The sequence below is a fragment of the Branchiostoma belcheri genome, unplaced genomic scaffold (assembly GCF_001625305.1).
Source record: "Branchiostoma belcheri isolate BF01 breed outbred unplaced genomic scaffold, Haploidv18h27 scaffold307, whole genome shotgun sequence".
In the NCBI taxonomy this organism is placed as follows: domain Eukaryota; kingdom Metazoa; phylum Chordata; class Leptocardii; order Amphioxiformes; family Branchiostomatidae; genus Branchiostoma; species Branchiostoma belcheri.
Window position 1 is genome coordinate 16231 of NW_017803918.1, and position 16709 is coordinate 32939.

At 43.2% G+C, this 16709-nt stretch overlaps 1 protein-coding gene across 1 annotated transcript in view; it reads right to left on the bottom strand.

The window, feature by feature from the left end:
* LOC109474388 overlaps positions 1–4215 on the bottom strand; it is a 7137-nt gene extending 2922 nt beyond the window's left edge. Inside the window, exons 1-2 of the mRNA XM_019774690.1 lie at positions 3735–4215; positions 867–975 (exon numbers count right to left, since the gene is read on the bottom strand). Of these exons, the coding sequence (XP_019630249.1) occupies positions 867–975; positions 3735–4154 (529 nt within the window). The 5' untranslated portion in view covers positions 4155–4215. The remainder of the gene's footprint in view (positions 1–866; positions 976–3734) is intronic.
* Between the last annotated feature and the right edge of the window lie 12494 nt (positions 4216–16709).

The window sequence follows — 16709 nt, forward strand, 5'->3', positions numbered from 1 at the left end:
GCCATACACTTTCCGTGTCATTTTCACCCATTAAGTATAGAAGGGTCTTTCTTCTATTAGCAGCATCGTCTTCCACTGCTAGATCAATATATAATTGTATTTCTTCCTTCCATCTTTTCCACGTTAGGCTTAGGTTTCTGGAATTTACATCGAGCGGCCCTGGTGCCCTCAAACTGCGACCTTCCGCCATCTTTTAGGCTTGTTTTCTGCTTGTCAAACTTTTTAAAAACTTGCAGCTGCCTGGGCTTGTTTTTCCAATTATCACACTTGTCTAGAGTTCAGAGTTCAGGGTTAGCAAGGCTCAGATGTAGACGCTCTGTCTGGAATGCCTGCACGTCTGACCTGCCACTTCCTGGCTGTTTGACGGCTACCGCCTGCTTCAGGCTATAGGGAATATAGGAATTCTCCTACCTCGTGGCATGCTGTCTTCAAAACTGCACTTTTGTCTTAAGAACTTGCCTTTTCCTCCTTCTTGAGGGTTGAAAAGCCAAGGTTCTTGAACTTCTGACACCATGATGTACTCTTAGAACTCGACAGTGGATTTGGACAGAGACCTTGAGTTGCCTTTTTAGATGCTTTAATCCAGAAGGGTTAGTAACGGTACAAACGTGGATGTGCTCAGTCTGGAGTCCAGGCAGAAAGAGGGGGAACTAGAGTCTGGGGTTACTCTACTAGACTGAGCTACTTAATATTCAGATATGGACTAGTCTATCACAGAGAGTTAGAGGGGTGTCGTCCAACTTTGCTTAATATCACAACAACCTGTACTTGCAATTAGAATTGGGCTGTAAATTTGCATCATCTATTATCAACATACATTTGGTAGCAAGTTCTGATAACATTTAGGATGTAGCTAGATGACTTACCAGAATTATCAAACACACGGACTTCCCTGTAATAGGATGATGGACAGGATGGATGGTCAACCCGATGAAGGAAGTTACAGATGTCCAGCATTGGTTGAAAACAGTGATCCTAATTGTAACAAGACAAAAAGACATGTCATGGGATGTTCATACAACTAATTTAGAAAATGTTATACTGCAACAATACATATTTTTTAAGTACTACTCACTTGTAGAAGCAAGTAATCATCACTTTTATAAGTTGTATTACATGTTATTATATTCACACTACTACTAAGTTTTAAATCTGTACCGCTCACTGCAGACAGTTACTCCAGGACCTGTAGCAATGGTACAAGTTAATATCAGGCTAAGACAGCTTTCCATTTCTGATGGTACAGTGACTTTTAAAATGTATAAAAGGGATCAGTTTATAACTATGATAAACAAGTCAGCATTACCTTACAGAGAATTCAAAGGAATGACATCATTGGCTTGCAATGTCCTAAAATCAGGTACTACATGTAGTACAGTAGTGTAAGACGACATTGGCTTGCAATTACATTGTGCTGCTCATTAGAGCCACATGCAGTTAATGTTCAAACTGTTTTTAATAATGTTTAGGTAGATAAAAGACAACTATCAAAGCTAATTCAGCTCTAATGATGACATTTTTGATGTTGCAAATACTAAGCCAATTAGCTGCTTTTATACATGTACACCTTTGACGGCATGACTGATTTGAAAAGTCACATTGGATTCATGATTGGAACACAAGGTTGATTTTCCAGAGAATGAATGTTGCAGAACAATGTATACTGGCAGTAGGAATTACATGTACACTGTTATTAAAGAGAAGAAAAATATTTTAATACTTTGAACAAGATTCACTAATTGGATGCAATCTGTTCCTGTCATTACTTCTCATGGGTAGGGCTTTAATGTGTTTGTGACTAAATATTTCAACTGTCAAACTGTGTGTGTATGACCTTGTTCATACCAGACTTTTATTCAGCAGTTTCAAACAGTTTTTCCAAATTTAGCCTACTCTGAACGCAAATCAACTGCAACACCCCCCATCTGTCAGGTGTTTTTTTTTTTGGGGGGGGGGGGACCAAAAAACAGGTCTGAACGCTAAGGGTTTATTCAAACGGTTTTTACATCATAATTCAAGTTTCATGGGGTCAGCATGGTGGCTGTAGGCGCAGCACCACTTTATTACTGTGGCTGCTGCTATTCTGCATGGGATGGACGTGTGAGGAAGTGTTACCGAACTCACCTCTGTTGGTCTTCAGGGAAGAAGTCGTACAAACTGATTGGAATACGTCATAAATGTTTAATCTTCAGTAGAGTTAGTAATACAAACTGAAATCCGCCCTGTTCTACTTCCGCCGTATAAGTTCGATGTTTCTGAATTTGCTGGTAGAGTTCTTGTTGGTAATTGTATTCCTAGGGTAGTTTGATTTCTTGATCCCAATTCGAGGAACAAAGCACAAGTTCTTGTTAACTTCTTGACGAGTTCTTGACAAGTTCTTAGCGAGTTCCTGGTGAATTCTTGTCTAGTTCTTAGCGAGTTCCTGGCGAGTTCTTGGCGTAAAACTGGTATGGTCTCATCGTCCTTCCACAGAATATCCTTTGGTATCTCCTGTGCCCAGGCCTTTGTGGTCCTACTCAGGAACCACACCAGACTTCTGCCTCTCTGCTTGTGCCCTATGCGCTGCCTGTCTCCTTGTCTAAATCCCAGACAGACGGGCTCCCTACCCTGGCGCTCAGGGGGGCAGGGATTTGGCGGGAAGCTATACTAACTTAATCTACTGGCGGGAAATTCAAATTTGGAAGTTGGCACTTACAGTGGCAATCTGAAATGCGGGAGGAACGGTTATCATCTATATGAAATTGTATGTATTGTTTGCAGCATGTCTGTCTGTCTTCCTGTGTTTCCGCAATACATATTGTGGTCAGCATAAATTCATAATAATAATTCAAATAATGCCTTTATGGATTGTGATGATATTTATTGTGATGGTAGGTCTAAGAAGGACAAAGGGTAAGGTCAAATCTGGGTCTCCTGGTGGCTGACCTTAGTACTGCTTCCATTTTTTGTATCATTTGTCCTGAACATGCTATGGTCTTGAATATTTGGTGACATATCTTTTCCTGTCAGGAACAATTGGTGTGGGTTTGGTCCCCCTAGCACTAGTAGCAGCTTGTTCTGGAACTGCAAGAGAGCTTCCAGCGAAATCTTTAAAAGTGGATAAATCAAGAAAGAAATAATGAGTTTTCCTAATTTTTGGTATGTAGATATCTTAGACAGGGATGTACACAATTGAATGTAATTTATGCAAATGACGAAATTTCGGTGAATACTGCAATACCGATTTTTTTACTGAATAAAGCAATGATGATGAGGACGTTAATATGAAGGCAATCTGCATAATTGATATTAAATGCTATAACAAAACCTTGCCCATGGATAGGACTTTCACATGAGATACATATGCATTTCAGTTCAGAAAAACATATATAGAATAGATTATGCTACATGTAATCATCACATCTCCGTGGTCATTGAGAAAAATCCCAAAACAAAATGAAATTACAATTTTTCATGTAGGTACAAGTCTCTGAATTCTTGTTCAAACTGCATCATGGCAGATTAATTGGATATTCACCAGTGACTGGACAGGATTTGTACAAAACCGGTTACTAGTATGTAAAGTCTGGTATGAATACTAGAGGTTTTAGCCAGGTTTTCGCTTGCTAATTATTTAGCGGTTTCAACTGTTTTTTGAATGAAGTCTGGTATGAACGGGGTCTATGTGGACGGACCTCAAACCTGACAGATTAACAAGCATTTCTATAATCAAAATAGCAATAACAAACATCTACCTTCCATACTTCAGGCAGGTGAAGTGAGTTTTTGTGCTGTTGTTTGAGGCATTCAATGCAAAATGTGGCAGTAGGTCCACAGTCCATACAGCGATACAAGGACATGTCCTCTGTGTGCTCTTTCCGACATATGGAACACGTATTGGACAGAGGTCCAGACAGCTTCAGAGATGTGCAGAAGATGGGTTCTCTCACATCTTTCCATGCATTGATCTCGCGCTGCTTGTGTAAGCTGTATCTGGATGGAGCAGGCTGAGGATCTTCTTGTGGTGGCTGTTCATCATGTTGCAGATCTACATGTGGATTTGGAACTGCAGCCGTTTCAGTCAAACCTGTATTGTTACCTATCGATCCCCCCCCTCCTTGGGCCAACAGTGAAGTGTACTTTCTTTGGTCTACCTGTCGAGCTGCTGGTAACATGTAGAAGCAGCCGTTGTTCTTTAATGTACTTCCCAGGCCTTTTAGGATGTTTCTTTCCCATGATGCTGCAATTATACAAAAAATGAAAAAAAGTTACCATCTTGGAAGAAGATAATTCTTACACAGTTAAATCATAAGCGGTGTCATAAGTCAACTAGATAGCAGCAACAGATGCATGTACCTGCATATACTGTTATATATTTGTTACATATTTTATGATTTAGTTATAATGCGGCTTACTTTAGTTTACCTTATTACTCTTATGCTTTGCATGTCTGTATTTGTGACTACATGTATATATCTTTGTAACGATGACGACACAAACATAAGCATTGTAGCTTGAGTATGTCGTCATCCTGTCTTGTTACTAAATGTTATAATAAATAAAAAAACAAAACAAATTTTAGGTACAGGTACGGGTACAGGTAGACGGGATTAGGTACAAGCCCAGACCTATATTGTACTTGAACAAGTCAACAAATTAACAGTTGAGCTTCAACAGTGCACAAAAAATGTGCCTCAAACCATTGTTGCTAATCAAGACATGCATCCCTTTACCAATTTGAACATTTAATGAATAAATAAAGCCTCAAACACTCATTGAAAATTCGAACTACTACTGGATAGATTATGGAGATAAATTCTGAACGCTTTGAGTGACAGCCACTCTTCTTCAGCGTCACTAATGAACTAACAGAACTTGTTAACACATACATATATGAGCAACTAGAAAAAGCCTCTGAGTCAAACAAACAAAGTTATCTGACCTGTTGATCTGCATCCAGCGTGCTCCGGTGGGTTCTTGCGTGGGTGTGTGAATGAACTTCAAAGGCTTGCTGCTCGGAGTCCTACTATGGACAGGAGCCGTATGCCTGTCACCTAAATGCCATACTTTCTCAATAATTTTTTTTAATTTATTGAAAATGCAACAGAACATTACACATACTCTCAATGCAGCATAGCTGATATTAGAGAGTCAACATAAAGGGACAAAACACACAGGGCACATTATGTCAAAATACATTACAATCACACAAACTTAATAACCTATGTCAATCTGATTAATTAATTACATATATGTACATCATTAAAAACGCGTTTGGAGGTCTGAGGTCCAAAAGGAGACTGCCACATAAGAGAAAAAAATTGATACTACATTGCAGGTGCAGGTAACAGGGCTAGGAGGAACAGCTGGAAGTGCCTAGAAACGGTTTGTTGAAGTGATGTAGGTGTGGAAGACATGTAAGAGGCTTTTGTTCAGTGTAATGCCATTGCCTGGGGACCCGTGAGTAGAACACTGGTGGAGAGGGGCCGTCTCACCAGGCGGTACACAGCTGTGGCAAGGTCTTGTCGTGCAGCTGCGTGCAAGGGGCAGTGCAGGAGGAAGTGCGCGACTGTCTCAGAGGTCGCACCACAGGCACATCCCCGGGTGGTAAGGTTGAACTTGGCCAGCGTGGAGTTAAGCTGGCACCAGCCAATGCGGAGTCTCGTGGCAAGTATGTTGCTACGGCGGTCACCAAGCCTACGGTGTAGTGTTCTCTCCAACACTCAAGAATACTCAATAATGAATCTCACACCGGAGGAGTTTTCATGACTGTACTCTACTGTGCTCGGATATACAGTGACAAGTTTGTAGGAGGGCTAAGTCTAACATCTGTCCTCTATTACTGGTGCGTGGCCTTGGTCTGCCTTGGTATGCGTGGGTGGAGCAGTCCTAACACATTAGCTTAGTTCACATCACTACATACGGTACTCCTGGTGATGACGAGTTTACAGCATGTGGGCTCTACACCTCTGCTTGAACTGGAGGAGGGAGGCGGTCTCCTTCACTTCCTTCGGAAGGTTGTTCCAGAGACGTTTGGTATATGGAACAAAGCTGCTTCCGTAGGTGGTTGTTCTGCAGTAAGGAACGTGCAGATGTGTGTCGTTCCGTAGGCGGAGATTTAGTTGTCTTCGGCTATCTCTTGTGGTGGGAATTAAGAGCTGGAGGTGGGATGGGACAGAACCTGATACCAGTTTGTACATGATCACTAATCTGTTGAAGTCTCTTCTGGTTGCGAGACTATCCCACTCCAGTTCTTCCAGGAGTTTGCCATGAGGCGTGCGTGCCATTGCACCTGAGACGAGGCGCCCCGCATGGTACTGGACTTGCTCAAGAGATTTAGCTGCCGTGGTGCTGATGTTACTTAAGAGAACGGACGCATATTCCAGCTTAGTGCGGACGAGAGTGTTGTACGCAATCTCCATGGCTTCACGAGGTAGCTTGCTTTTGAGTTTTTCTAGCAGTCCTAGAACTTGCCTTGACTTGCGGCAGACCCTTCTGCGTGTTCCTTCCAGCATAGTCAAGTGTGACACCTAGGTGTGTGTAACAGGTCACCTCTTCAACGAGCTGGCCTGCTAAGTAGAGGGGGGTTAGTTTAACTTTACTTTGGAGTGTCCTGATACACATGACTTTACATTTGTCGGGGTGCAGTTGCAACCCCCAGTCGTGAAACCAGTTGGAGACAAGACACAGGTCAGCGTTGGTCGTCCTGGCCACTTCAACGGCAGTGCGTCCGGAGTTGTACAAAGAGGTGTCGTACGCAACGCAATTGATGCTAGATTTGCTGGGTAACTCTTGGATGTCGTTTAGATATATTAGAAACAACAATGGGCCAAGGATACTACCCTGCGGTACGCCAGCTGTTGTAGAACCCCAGGAAGATGCCACACCGTTGATGGCGTTGTTGGCGATTAGATAAGTAGTCGGAGAACCAGTTGCAGAGTAGGCCGCTGATTCCATATCAGGCCGTCGTGCGATACGGTGTCAAAGGCACGACTCACGTCCAAGAACACCACAGCGGTGCAGGCGACGTTGGGGTCATCTATCGATTTTCCCCAATCGTCGATTAGACGAAGAAGTTGGAGGACGGTTCCGTCCCCCTTCCTAAAACCAGACTGTTTGGGGTTCAGTAGGTTATTGTCCCTAAGGTGCTTGTAGAGACTGTTGTGCACAAGTCTCTCAAGGACTTTTGCAACTGTTGGCAGAAGGGCAATGGGCCGGTAGTTGTTTGGATCTGTCTTATCTCCCTTCTTGTGGACTGGTGAGATGTTGGACTGTTTTCACTCTCTTGGGAAGTGGCCGGACGCGAGTGAGAAGTTGAACAACTCGCACAGGGATGCACTAATCACTGGTGCCGCTTCCTTCAGGAGGCGATTCGGTATACCATCTGGGCCGGGGATTTTGTTTGCACGCAAGCAATGTAGGACATTGTAGACCTCCTCGACCGACAGTTGTATGGTGCTGAGTTCATTTTGTGTGAACTTCGGGAGTCTCTTCAAGTAGTCTGGATGGGTACTGTCCTTGGTGGTCCGAACGAATATGTTGTTGAGAAGTTCGGCCTTGTCGTTATTGCCTTCGAGAGAAGGCTATGGGATCGTTTAGATACAGTTTGGCAGATTATGCACGATAACTCTAGAAGACAAGGTTCGATGTTCACGATTTTTGGCAGGCAGGTTGTCCCCGGTGTGGCCATTGTTAAGGCTAAAAATGGGCCTCGAGGGAGGTCCCAAGGTCAGTGTAGGTGACCTTTTATATTAGCGTTTTTTGTTGTGGACAAGATAACTCGAGAATCCTTCAATGGATTGTCACCATTTTGACTATACAAGTTATTCTTGAGGATACGAAGGTCAAGTTCGGAAATGGGCCTCGTTGGAGGTTTCAACGTCATTGAAGTAGACCTTTTGTGTTGGTCGTTTTTGCTGGTAACAAGATAAGTCGAGAATCTGCAAATGGAAGTTCACGATTTTTGAGCATGTTATTGTTGATGATAGGAAGGTCTCGTTTGGACATGGGCGTTGTGGAAGGTCCGCCCGTTGTTGTAGTGGTCTTTTGGTGATCGTTGGATTGTCTGTCAGTAGTTCAAGTTGTGGAAGAGCAATGTTCTTGGTTTTTTATTGTGAATGAGATAAGGTTGTTAGATTGAGGGTTCAAGTTTGGAGTCTGTAAAAGGTTGTGATTTACTGTAATGGGACATTTTGTGTGGACATTTTTAAGTGCAGGCGATGTCTTGGTCCTTCTGGTAAGTTGAAATAACAAGTTACAGCCAGGGAGTTGTGACTGCAGCCTAGAAAAACATGTCTTGTGTTGAGTTGTTTGTTGAAACAACATTGATAACCGCAGCCGGCCTGGTGGAGCTCTCGTCATTGATACGTGTAGGTATATATGTAAACATAAGTTGTTCGAAGTTTGTGTCAGGAACACGTGTGAAAGCAAACGGTTAAGGGATGTTGTATGAGAATGACAAATGAATGTGGAGAAAGACGATAGGTGGGGACGGTTCATCTATAGTATGAGGGGTGTCGTTTTATTTTGAGAGACGTTGCACTGAACTCAAAACACCATCACGTTATAGTTTGAGGGGTGTCGTTTTATTCTGAGATACGTTGCGAACATGAACACCATAAAGAAGTGACCTTGAAGTGGGTAGGTAAGGGTTATCAGTAAGTAATTGTTCTTTTGTTTAAAATTGCGTAAGATTCCGTGGCTCAGTGGCAAGCAGGCAGTTAATTTATTGATGTCCAGCTTAGTGGCGAGGTGTGCGTACTCAGGATACTGAAGATGAACTTGAACATGGAAGGCACTGGTGACACATTTCGGGCTATCTTCAAGAAGACATTTTGATTGCTTTGCCAGCTTTTAGTGTGGACTGTTGACGCACTCACACAGATGCGTCAGAAGTGCCTCAGTAGCGAAAGGAGCGTCATTTACACACACACAACACTCACCAAAACAATATCACACTGTCGAAGGCATGAGCCCTCCGAACTCTAGTCTTTGTCATGTGTACGCCCCTGACTGGAGAGTGCAGGGAAACCCGACCTTCCCTTCCCGGTGGCTCTGTTTAACACCGACCACAGAAGTTTTGAGTCGTCTGAGTTCTTAATCCTGTCGCCGGCGGAGCCATAATACGTTCTACACGTCTCAGTTCTGTGGTGAGGGCGTTCTTACATTGTGTGTAGTTGCTCCAGTTAGTTTGGGAAGGATTTGACTTGTACAGTCGATACAGGTCTGCTTTCTGCGTGATCATGTCCATGCAGTAACTCCCCAGTGATCCAGGGCTTGTCCTGTCGAAGAGTCACTTTAACAGTTTTATGTGGAATTTTGCTTTTCGATATTTTGAGAAATTTGTCCTTCCAGCCGTTCCATCTAACATCTATGTTGCCTGACACGACAGAGGACAAATTTGCCTTACCTAATTCAGACCTGAAGCGGTCGAAGTCAGCTTTGGCATACTGCCAGATGTGCCGTTTGGCGCTGCTTTTGGGAAAATACATGTTAAGCTGACAAACCACGACCGAGTGGTCGGATGTACCTACAGGTGCTAACGTATACATCTTGTTGATTCTAGAAGGGTCAGAAAGGATAACTAGGTCTAGGACACTATTACTGGTCGGTGTGACCCTAGTACTCTGGTGTTGAGCCTGGTAGAGTCCGTACCTATCAACTATATCAGCCAGCATTTGTCCATTGTTGTCAGTAGACGCCCCACCCCAGTCCTTGTTGTGACAGTTGAAGTCGCCAGTTATGATGATCTGTTTCTTTTCGGATGCTGCCTGGGAGACGCTCTGTTCAAACTGTTCAAAGAAAATGTCCGTGGTAGAAGGAGGTCTGTAGATAAAGGCAATGAGAAGTTTCTGTCCACCGATCGAAGTTTCGATCCAGAGGTCTTCCCATTGGGTGCTAGTAGCCTCCAGGTCTTGTCTATGTTTGCATGCCAGGATGTCGCTGACAAGTAAGGCAACGCCGCACCCTGTCTGTCCACTACGGTCTTTTCTGAACAATGTGGAGTATCCTGAAATGTCAATCGCTGTCCTGGATGCTCTGATTAAGCCATGTCTCGGTGAGACTAAGTATGGAGATATTCTCCTTATGCAGATGATGTTCCAGTTCATCTAACTTTGCAATGCCATGGTCTGTGTTGGGGTTGAGGCTTCTTACATTTGTTGTCGCCACAATAAGTTGGTGCTGTGGACCAGGGTTTGGACAGAGTAACAAGCAAATATGCACGAACAATAGTTCAGGTTTCATTTTTCTGCTTTTAAGCGTAGGTCTTTACTAGCAAGGCTTAACACTGTTGTTTCCAGATTAACTAGTTGGACACACAATGTAGATTTTATAGGCTAAGGTGCCCTCAGATTTACATATCAATAATAGATCGTATCCTCAGCTGTTTAGCTCGTACTTGTGTTCAGACGGTAGCAATAAGGGGACATAGTTTTACATGGCTTTTTACACAACTGGAATGCTGGGTACACTACATGATTCAATAATGCCAGTAAGTTAGGAGAAAGCTACTTCTACCAGGTGGTGACTAGAGGGAAACTAGCAAAATTGATACGGTGGTAAAAAAATATGGCAGGTAGCAATTGATATCAAAAGTGATGTACATTACCTGGCTCAGAATCTTAAACTGTAGACAGATTTACATTCAATATCTTTCAAGAGAATACGCACAACAAGAAATATCAATAAACTCTTACGCATCTAGGTAAACAGAATAGGTACGTGTCTACTCACGTCAGGCCGCCCTCCCCTTCAAGCTTCTCCCGGCAAACCAGACAAATAAAATCACCTTTTACAGGCCAATTTGCCCTAAAAAAAGGGAAGACTTGACACATGCACGCCTCAATAAGGTTTTGAGTCGGAATGGGTCCAGTGTCGGTGAATTTGAGATGAAAATAAGCTGGCTGCCGCTGAGACCTTGAAAAGGCTGGCCACCTCTCGGAAGTTGACCTCTGACCAGACAAGATTCTTTTAGTACCTTTGTCTTTGTCAATGCCTCCATAGATGTAAACCTTCCCACCGAGCACTGTCATTCCGCAAAAGCTTGGAATATGTGATGATACCTTACTCCAGAGACCACCATCTTTGCTAGGCGTAAAACAGAAAATGCATGAACATAGCTCAGCATAGATGAATAAAAAGAAAGAGAACTTGTTCTGGAAAGTGTGTCTTGAGCAGTCCTCTGTGTTTGAGTCAACCGTCTGTCCGTCCAGCGGAACTTTCCTTGGCCTGTGTGATTCATTCTCGTGACAAACTCGCGTAGTGGGATCCTGAACAACCATTTTGGGGTGGAGCGGGCGGGTGATCTTCAGTCAATGGTAAGCCATAGGTTTCAGCTTTTCTTGGTAATGTAAATCCTTGTTTTTACCAGAGACTGTGGTTTCAAAATTCATGGATTTGGGGTCAATATTCGATATAGTAATATTGCAAAGTGCTACTTGTTTTGACCCATGCCCGGGCGACTTTGTTGTGTACTTTTAATCTCGCTGGAATTCTTCCTGGAATAGTTCAAAAAGTACCCACAATACCAGCATCTCTCTGGTGGAATCCCATAAAACATTTCACATGATGGTTTGTAATCCTTGTTGACAGAAATTTTGTAGGCCGTCTTGAGTTTACGGGAGTAAAAATTATCAGCGTTGGAAGGAGGGCGCTTGTTTACGTAGTTTCACCTTGAAAAAAACTTTCGGGATAACATCTCACAAGATGTGCTTAAAGTAGAGTAGAGTGGAATAGATTGTGAATATTGTCAATAGGACTCAAGCAGAATCTTGACGACATTTCCAGTGCTAGGACCGGAGATTTTTTGGGCTGTCGTGGTGAACTCGGACTGTCGGAGTGTGAGCCTTTTATCTTAGCACCTTGGCGCAAGTGCCAAGTGCATCAAAATCACCGTGTAAGCTAATGTTTAATCGGTATTTAACAGTGCCAGTGCTGTCCCAGTATGCGGTTTGTTTAGAAAACCACGTAAAGAAAAGATATGTTGAGACAATATCAGTAATTGACATTGATCCTGTGACTGTACCCAGTGATCAGTTTGATACACAAATTATGCCTGCCACCGGTGGAACCATCAGACCTGTTTAGTTACAATTGGTACTCCGCATATGATAAGTTTTGAGCAATCTGAGTCAGAGTAAAGATGAACTACAAGAGATCCACGAAATTTGTGCTTGTTGTATTTTTATTTTCTCGTCAGAATGATTGTCTGTGTTCTAGTAGTAGTAGTAGTAGAATGGTTTATTTCAAATTGAAAACTCCAGACATACACAATTTCAATTACCATCACATTGACAACAGACTCGCAGGCAGCCATACAGGCTGCCTGAATTGCTCCAAGGTCACAAAATGTCATTAAAATATGGGTATTATTGTTAAAAAATTATTACATATTATTAAAAATTGTTAAACTTTATAAATCGTAAAATATTCCTCTGCTTTAGAAAATGAATTTATAGTCAATATACATGTTAAACGTTACGCAGTAAAAAAAGGCTGTTGTACAACATTAGCAACAGATTACTCTTACATTGCCGTTTCAGAGTTATTCAGTAACTTGACCATGTATGGTAGTGCGCTGTTTCTAAAGCGTTCGGTTCTTGTTCTAAAACAGTCAATCTGGTTACTGGACCGTGTTGTACGTCCACTGATGTCCCCACGGCGGGGAGCGAACCAATGCCGGTAGTCGGGAGATTGTAAGAGTTTTTTGGCAAAAGTCAAGCAGAGGTGGTCTCGCCGTCGTTCCAAAGTCTCGAGGCCAAGGAGGAGACAGGCGTCAGCATAGTTAGTGTAGTTTTTGCCAAGGATGGTTCTGACGGCACGGCGTTGGATTCTCTCCAGCTGGTTACGTTGTGCTTGTGTAAGGCCTGGATGCCACGCTGGTACTGCGTACTCACACACTGGTCGGACGTAGCTTGTGTAGATTGTGAGTAAGTCCTCTATAGATAATCGGAAAGTCTTCAGTTTTCTAAGTAGGAACAGCCTCGTGCCGCCTTTCTTCACCATGTGTTCCACATGAACGTCCCATCTTAGGTCTGCTTGCAGGTGCAAGCCCAGTAACTTCGCCACTTTCACTTCCTGTAGGGGGTGGTCGTCTATTTTGAGTGGTGGAAGTGGTGGTACAGTTCTCGAAAAGTGTAGGTACATAACCTAGCACTTTTTCGGGTGAAGCTGCATTCTGTGGACCGTTGACCAGTTATTCAACTCGTCGACATCGTGTTGGATCGTAGAGTTCCCGCTTATCTGACGACTCTCGATCAAGTTCAAATCGTCCACGAATTTCCATCGATTTGATGTCGCGTTTTCAGCGGCGCTGTTTATCAAGGCCAGGAAAACTAAGGGCCCCAAAACAGTCCCTTGGGGGAGACCACATGTTGTCTCGCTCCATTCCGAAAAAGAGTCCTTGTAGCGCACCCGCTGTTTGTTGTTGTTCATCATAATTTGTATGGCTTCTGTGCAAATTCAATTTTGATTTACCAGTAACATGAATATTCTAACAATGACAACAATCACTACCAAATAAAAACAAAGACTGGATAGGAAACTTAATCAAAGGGTACAATTGGAGGACAGAAATTTACGAAGGCTGAGCATACTCTAAATATAATTCGGTCGCCCAGTAGCATCGGGCGTCCTTTTGGCGTCAGTCTCCAAAGATCCAGACTCTTACGGTTCGGCGACCCGCGATCCGCTTGTTGCGTTCATTCACCCTTTCGGCCCTCGCTCCTGCCCCTTCTGTTGTTTTTCTTCGTCCCTCCTTCTTTCAGAGTTTGTACTCCTTTCTTCCGAGATTGAGAGTAGGGACCCAGTCAACAGACGGGTGCAGCTCAAGTTCTCAGAGACAAAATGGCGACCGCGAACTCGCCAGTTTCGAGGATATTTTTGGGGCCGTATCCCCGCGGCTGATCGCAGAAATCCACGATCTGCGATGTTATTCGGTCAGCTTTTCGTGGTCCTTTCCTTGATTCCTAATCACCTTTGGCACATGTTGAAAAGTTACGCTGTGTTTACCACTTTTGGACCTGCAAACCGACTACAATACAACGAACCATGTATGCCAAGCTTAGGCGACGCGGGGTTGTACGAACAACATAATGGCGGACGGCATCTAACGATGGTGGATTTTTCAATTAAATGTAAAGCCCTTAAGGCGACATGGATTAAGAAACTTGAGAAAAGTGAAAGTTGTGCATATATGTTTAGTAAGTGGGGTGGGGAACTATTATTTAAATGTAACTTTGATACATCATGTTTAGAACTGTCTAATTTACCGATGTTCTACTGTATTGCAGGCGTGGCAGTCGATTGTGCAATCAGTTCCCAAATCTAAAGACGACATAAGTAAACAAATTATTTGGAACAATAGATATATATTAGTAGGCGGGAAATCTGTATTGCACAGCCGGTGGTGCCAAGCTGGTATTTTGAAAACATGTGATGTTATGTCATGTCAAGTGATGTTATGTCAAGTGATGGTAACTTCCTGACATTAGGTGAGCTGGCTCAGAAATATGAAATAACTTTTACACCTGTGGATATGCTTAGATATTCTAGCCTGAAATCAGCTATTCCTAATTTTTGGAAAGATACAGTAAAGAAGGATCAGCTTGATAACTCGGTGGAAGAAACCATCGCTTCACATACTTTTTCTTGTAAGCAGTTGTATGACATGTATTTAAAACAAACATTTGAACCCCCAACGGGCCAAGACGAATTGTTAAAAACTTTTGAACATGAAAACAACTTAAAAAATGTGTATTTACTACATTTCATATGTACTAAGAATGTTAAATTACAGTATTTTCAGTATAAGATAATACACAGATTTTTGCCGACAAATTGTTATTTAAAGAAAATTAGAGTTAAAGACTCGGACAAATGTCCTTTTTGCGATAGTAAACAAGGTCTAAGTCACTTATTTGTGGATTGTAGTTATGTTACTAAATTTTGGAATGACTTTCGCCTATGGTGGCTCGACACTTGTTCTGAACATATCGCACTAACAAGAATTGTTATATTGTATGGTATAATTGAAAAGATGGAAAAAAATAGATACCTGAACCACTGTTTACTTTCTGCAAAATATGACATCTATAAGAGTACAGCATTGAATAAGAAACCTAATTTCTGTAATGTATTATTTTCATGATTTTCGAGACAAACATTCTTTGTAAAATGTCACAGCACAAATATGTATTTCTGTGTATTAGTATATTTGTATTAAGAGGGGCTTGCCACACTGTTTTCTTTTTTCTTTGTACATCTCTTAGATAAACGAATAAAAAAAAATAATAATGGCGGACGGCAACCGTTGCTAAGGTCGGGTCACGTGACTGAATACCGAGAATCGCTTTCCTGCGAGTTTCAATGGCTTGCCATGTTTCACTGGTTATCCACTCCTTCCTATCCTTCCATTTGATGCCCAGACTTGTTTGTCGGCGCTTTCATGCTTGTGATTGCGTCTACCTTCTTGGGATCAGGTTTCAGCCCATCTCTCGTGAGGATGTGGCCAAAGTAGCCTACTTCTGGAGCAGCTACGACGACTTTCTCTGGGTTCAGCTTTACGCACTTGTCACGAGCTCTCTGGAGCATGGCTCTGAACCGAGAGTTGTGTTCCTCTTCTGTCCGTCCGTGGACAAGGATGTCATCTACAATGACTTCTACTCCTTCCAGTTCCTGGAATATCTTGTCCATTTGTTTCTGGAACACTTCTTGCGCCGAATGGACGCCAAACGCTAATCTTGTGAAGCGGTATCTGCCGTACACAGTGTTGAAAGTTGTCAGCTTGGAGCTTTCTTCGTCAAGCTTGACTTGCCAGTATCCAGACCTTGCATCTACTACTGAGAAGTACTTTGATCCTGCAAGCCTGGTTCTGATATCATCAAGGGCTGGCAGCTGGTAGTGTTCACGTTTGATCGCCTTATTCAGGTCACGTGGATCCAAACACACCCTTAGTTTGACGGTGCGTGGCTTCTCGACCACCACAAGGGAATTTACCCAGTCCGTCGGTTCGTCCACTTTCCTTATCACTCCGAGGCGTTCCATTCTGTCAAGCTCTGCTTTGAGCGGATCCCTCAGTGATACAGGAATTCTTCTTGTCGGGTGGACCTTTGGCGGTACACTGTGGTCGAGCTGGATCCAGTGTTCGCCTGGGAGCTGCCCGATTCCCTCAAACACGTCTTTGTACTCCTCCAGAATGCTCTGGGCTGTCTGCGCCTCTTGCACTGTCAACACTATAGCTTTATGAGAACAAGGGATAGACACGCTTTAAGGCTCAGTACTGGCGTGGCATCAGCTCTCACGATGTAGAATTCTAGATCTCCCGATCTTCCTTTGAAACTGCATGTGAGGCGACACTTTCCTCTTACATCTAAAGGAACATTGCCATAGCCGTACAGCCGCGTGGTTGCCTTCATCACGTACTTGTTTTTCAGCTGTTGAAATATTTTCTCCGGCAGCACATTCACTTGTGCTCCTGTGTCCAGCTTGCAACGGAGACTCTTGTTCATCTCCGCGACACGCAGATCTACAAAGGCTTGGTCACCTACTTTGTGCTTCTGGTTCACCGTCTCTATGTGGAACTCTTCTACGTTGCAATTGACTTCTTGCACTGTAGGCTTCGACCTGCACACTGCGGCAAAGTGGTTCCTTCGTCCGCACTTCCTGCAGCTTTGGCCGCTCGCAGAACACGTGTCAGATGCTTTGTGGTCTCTTCCACACTTTCCACATGA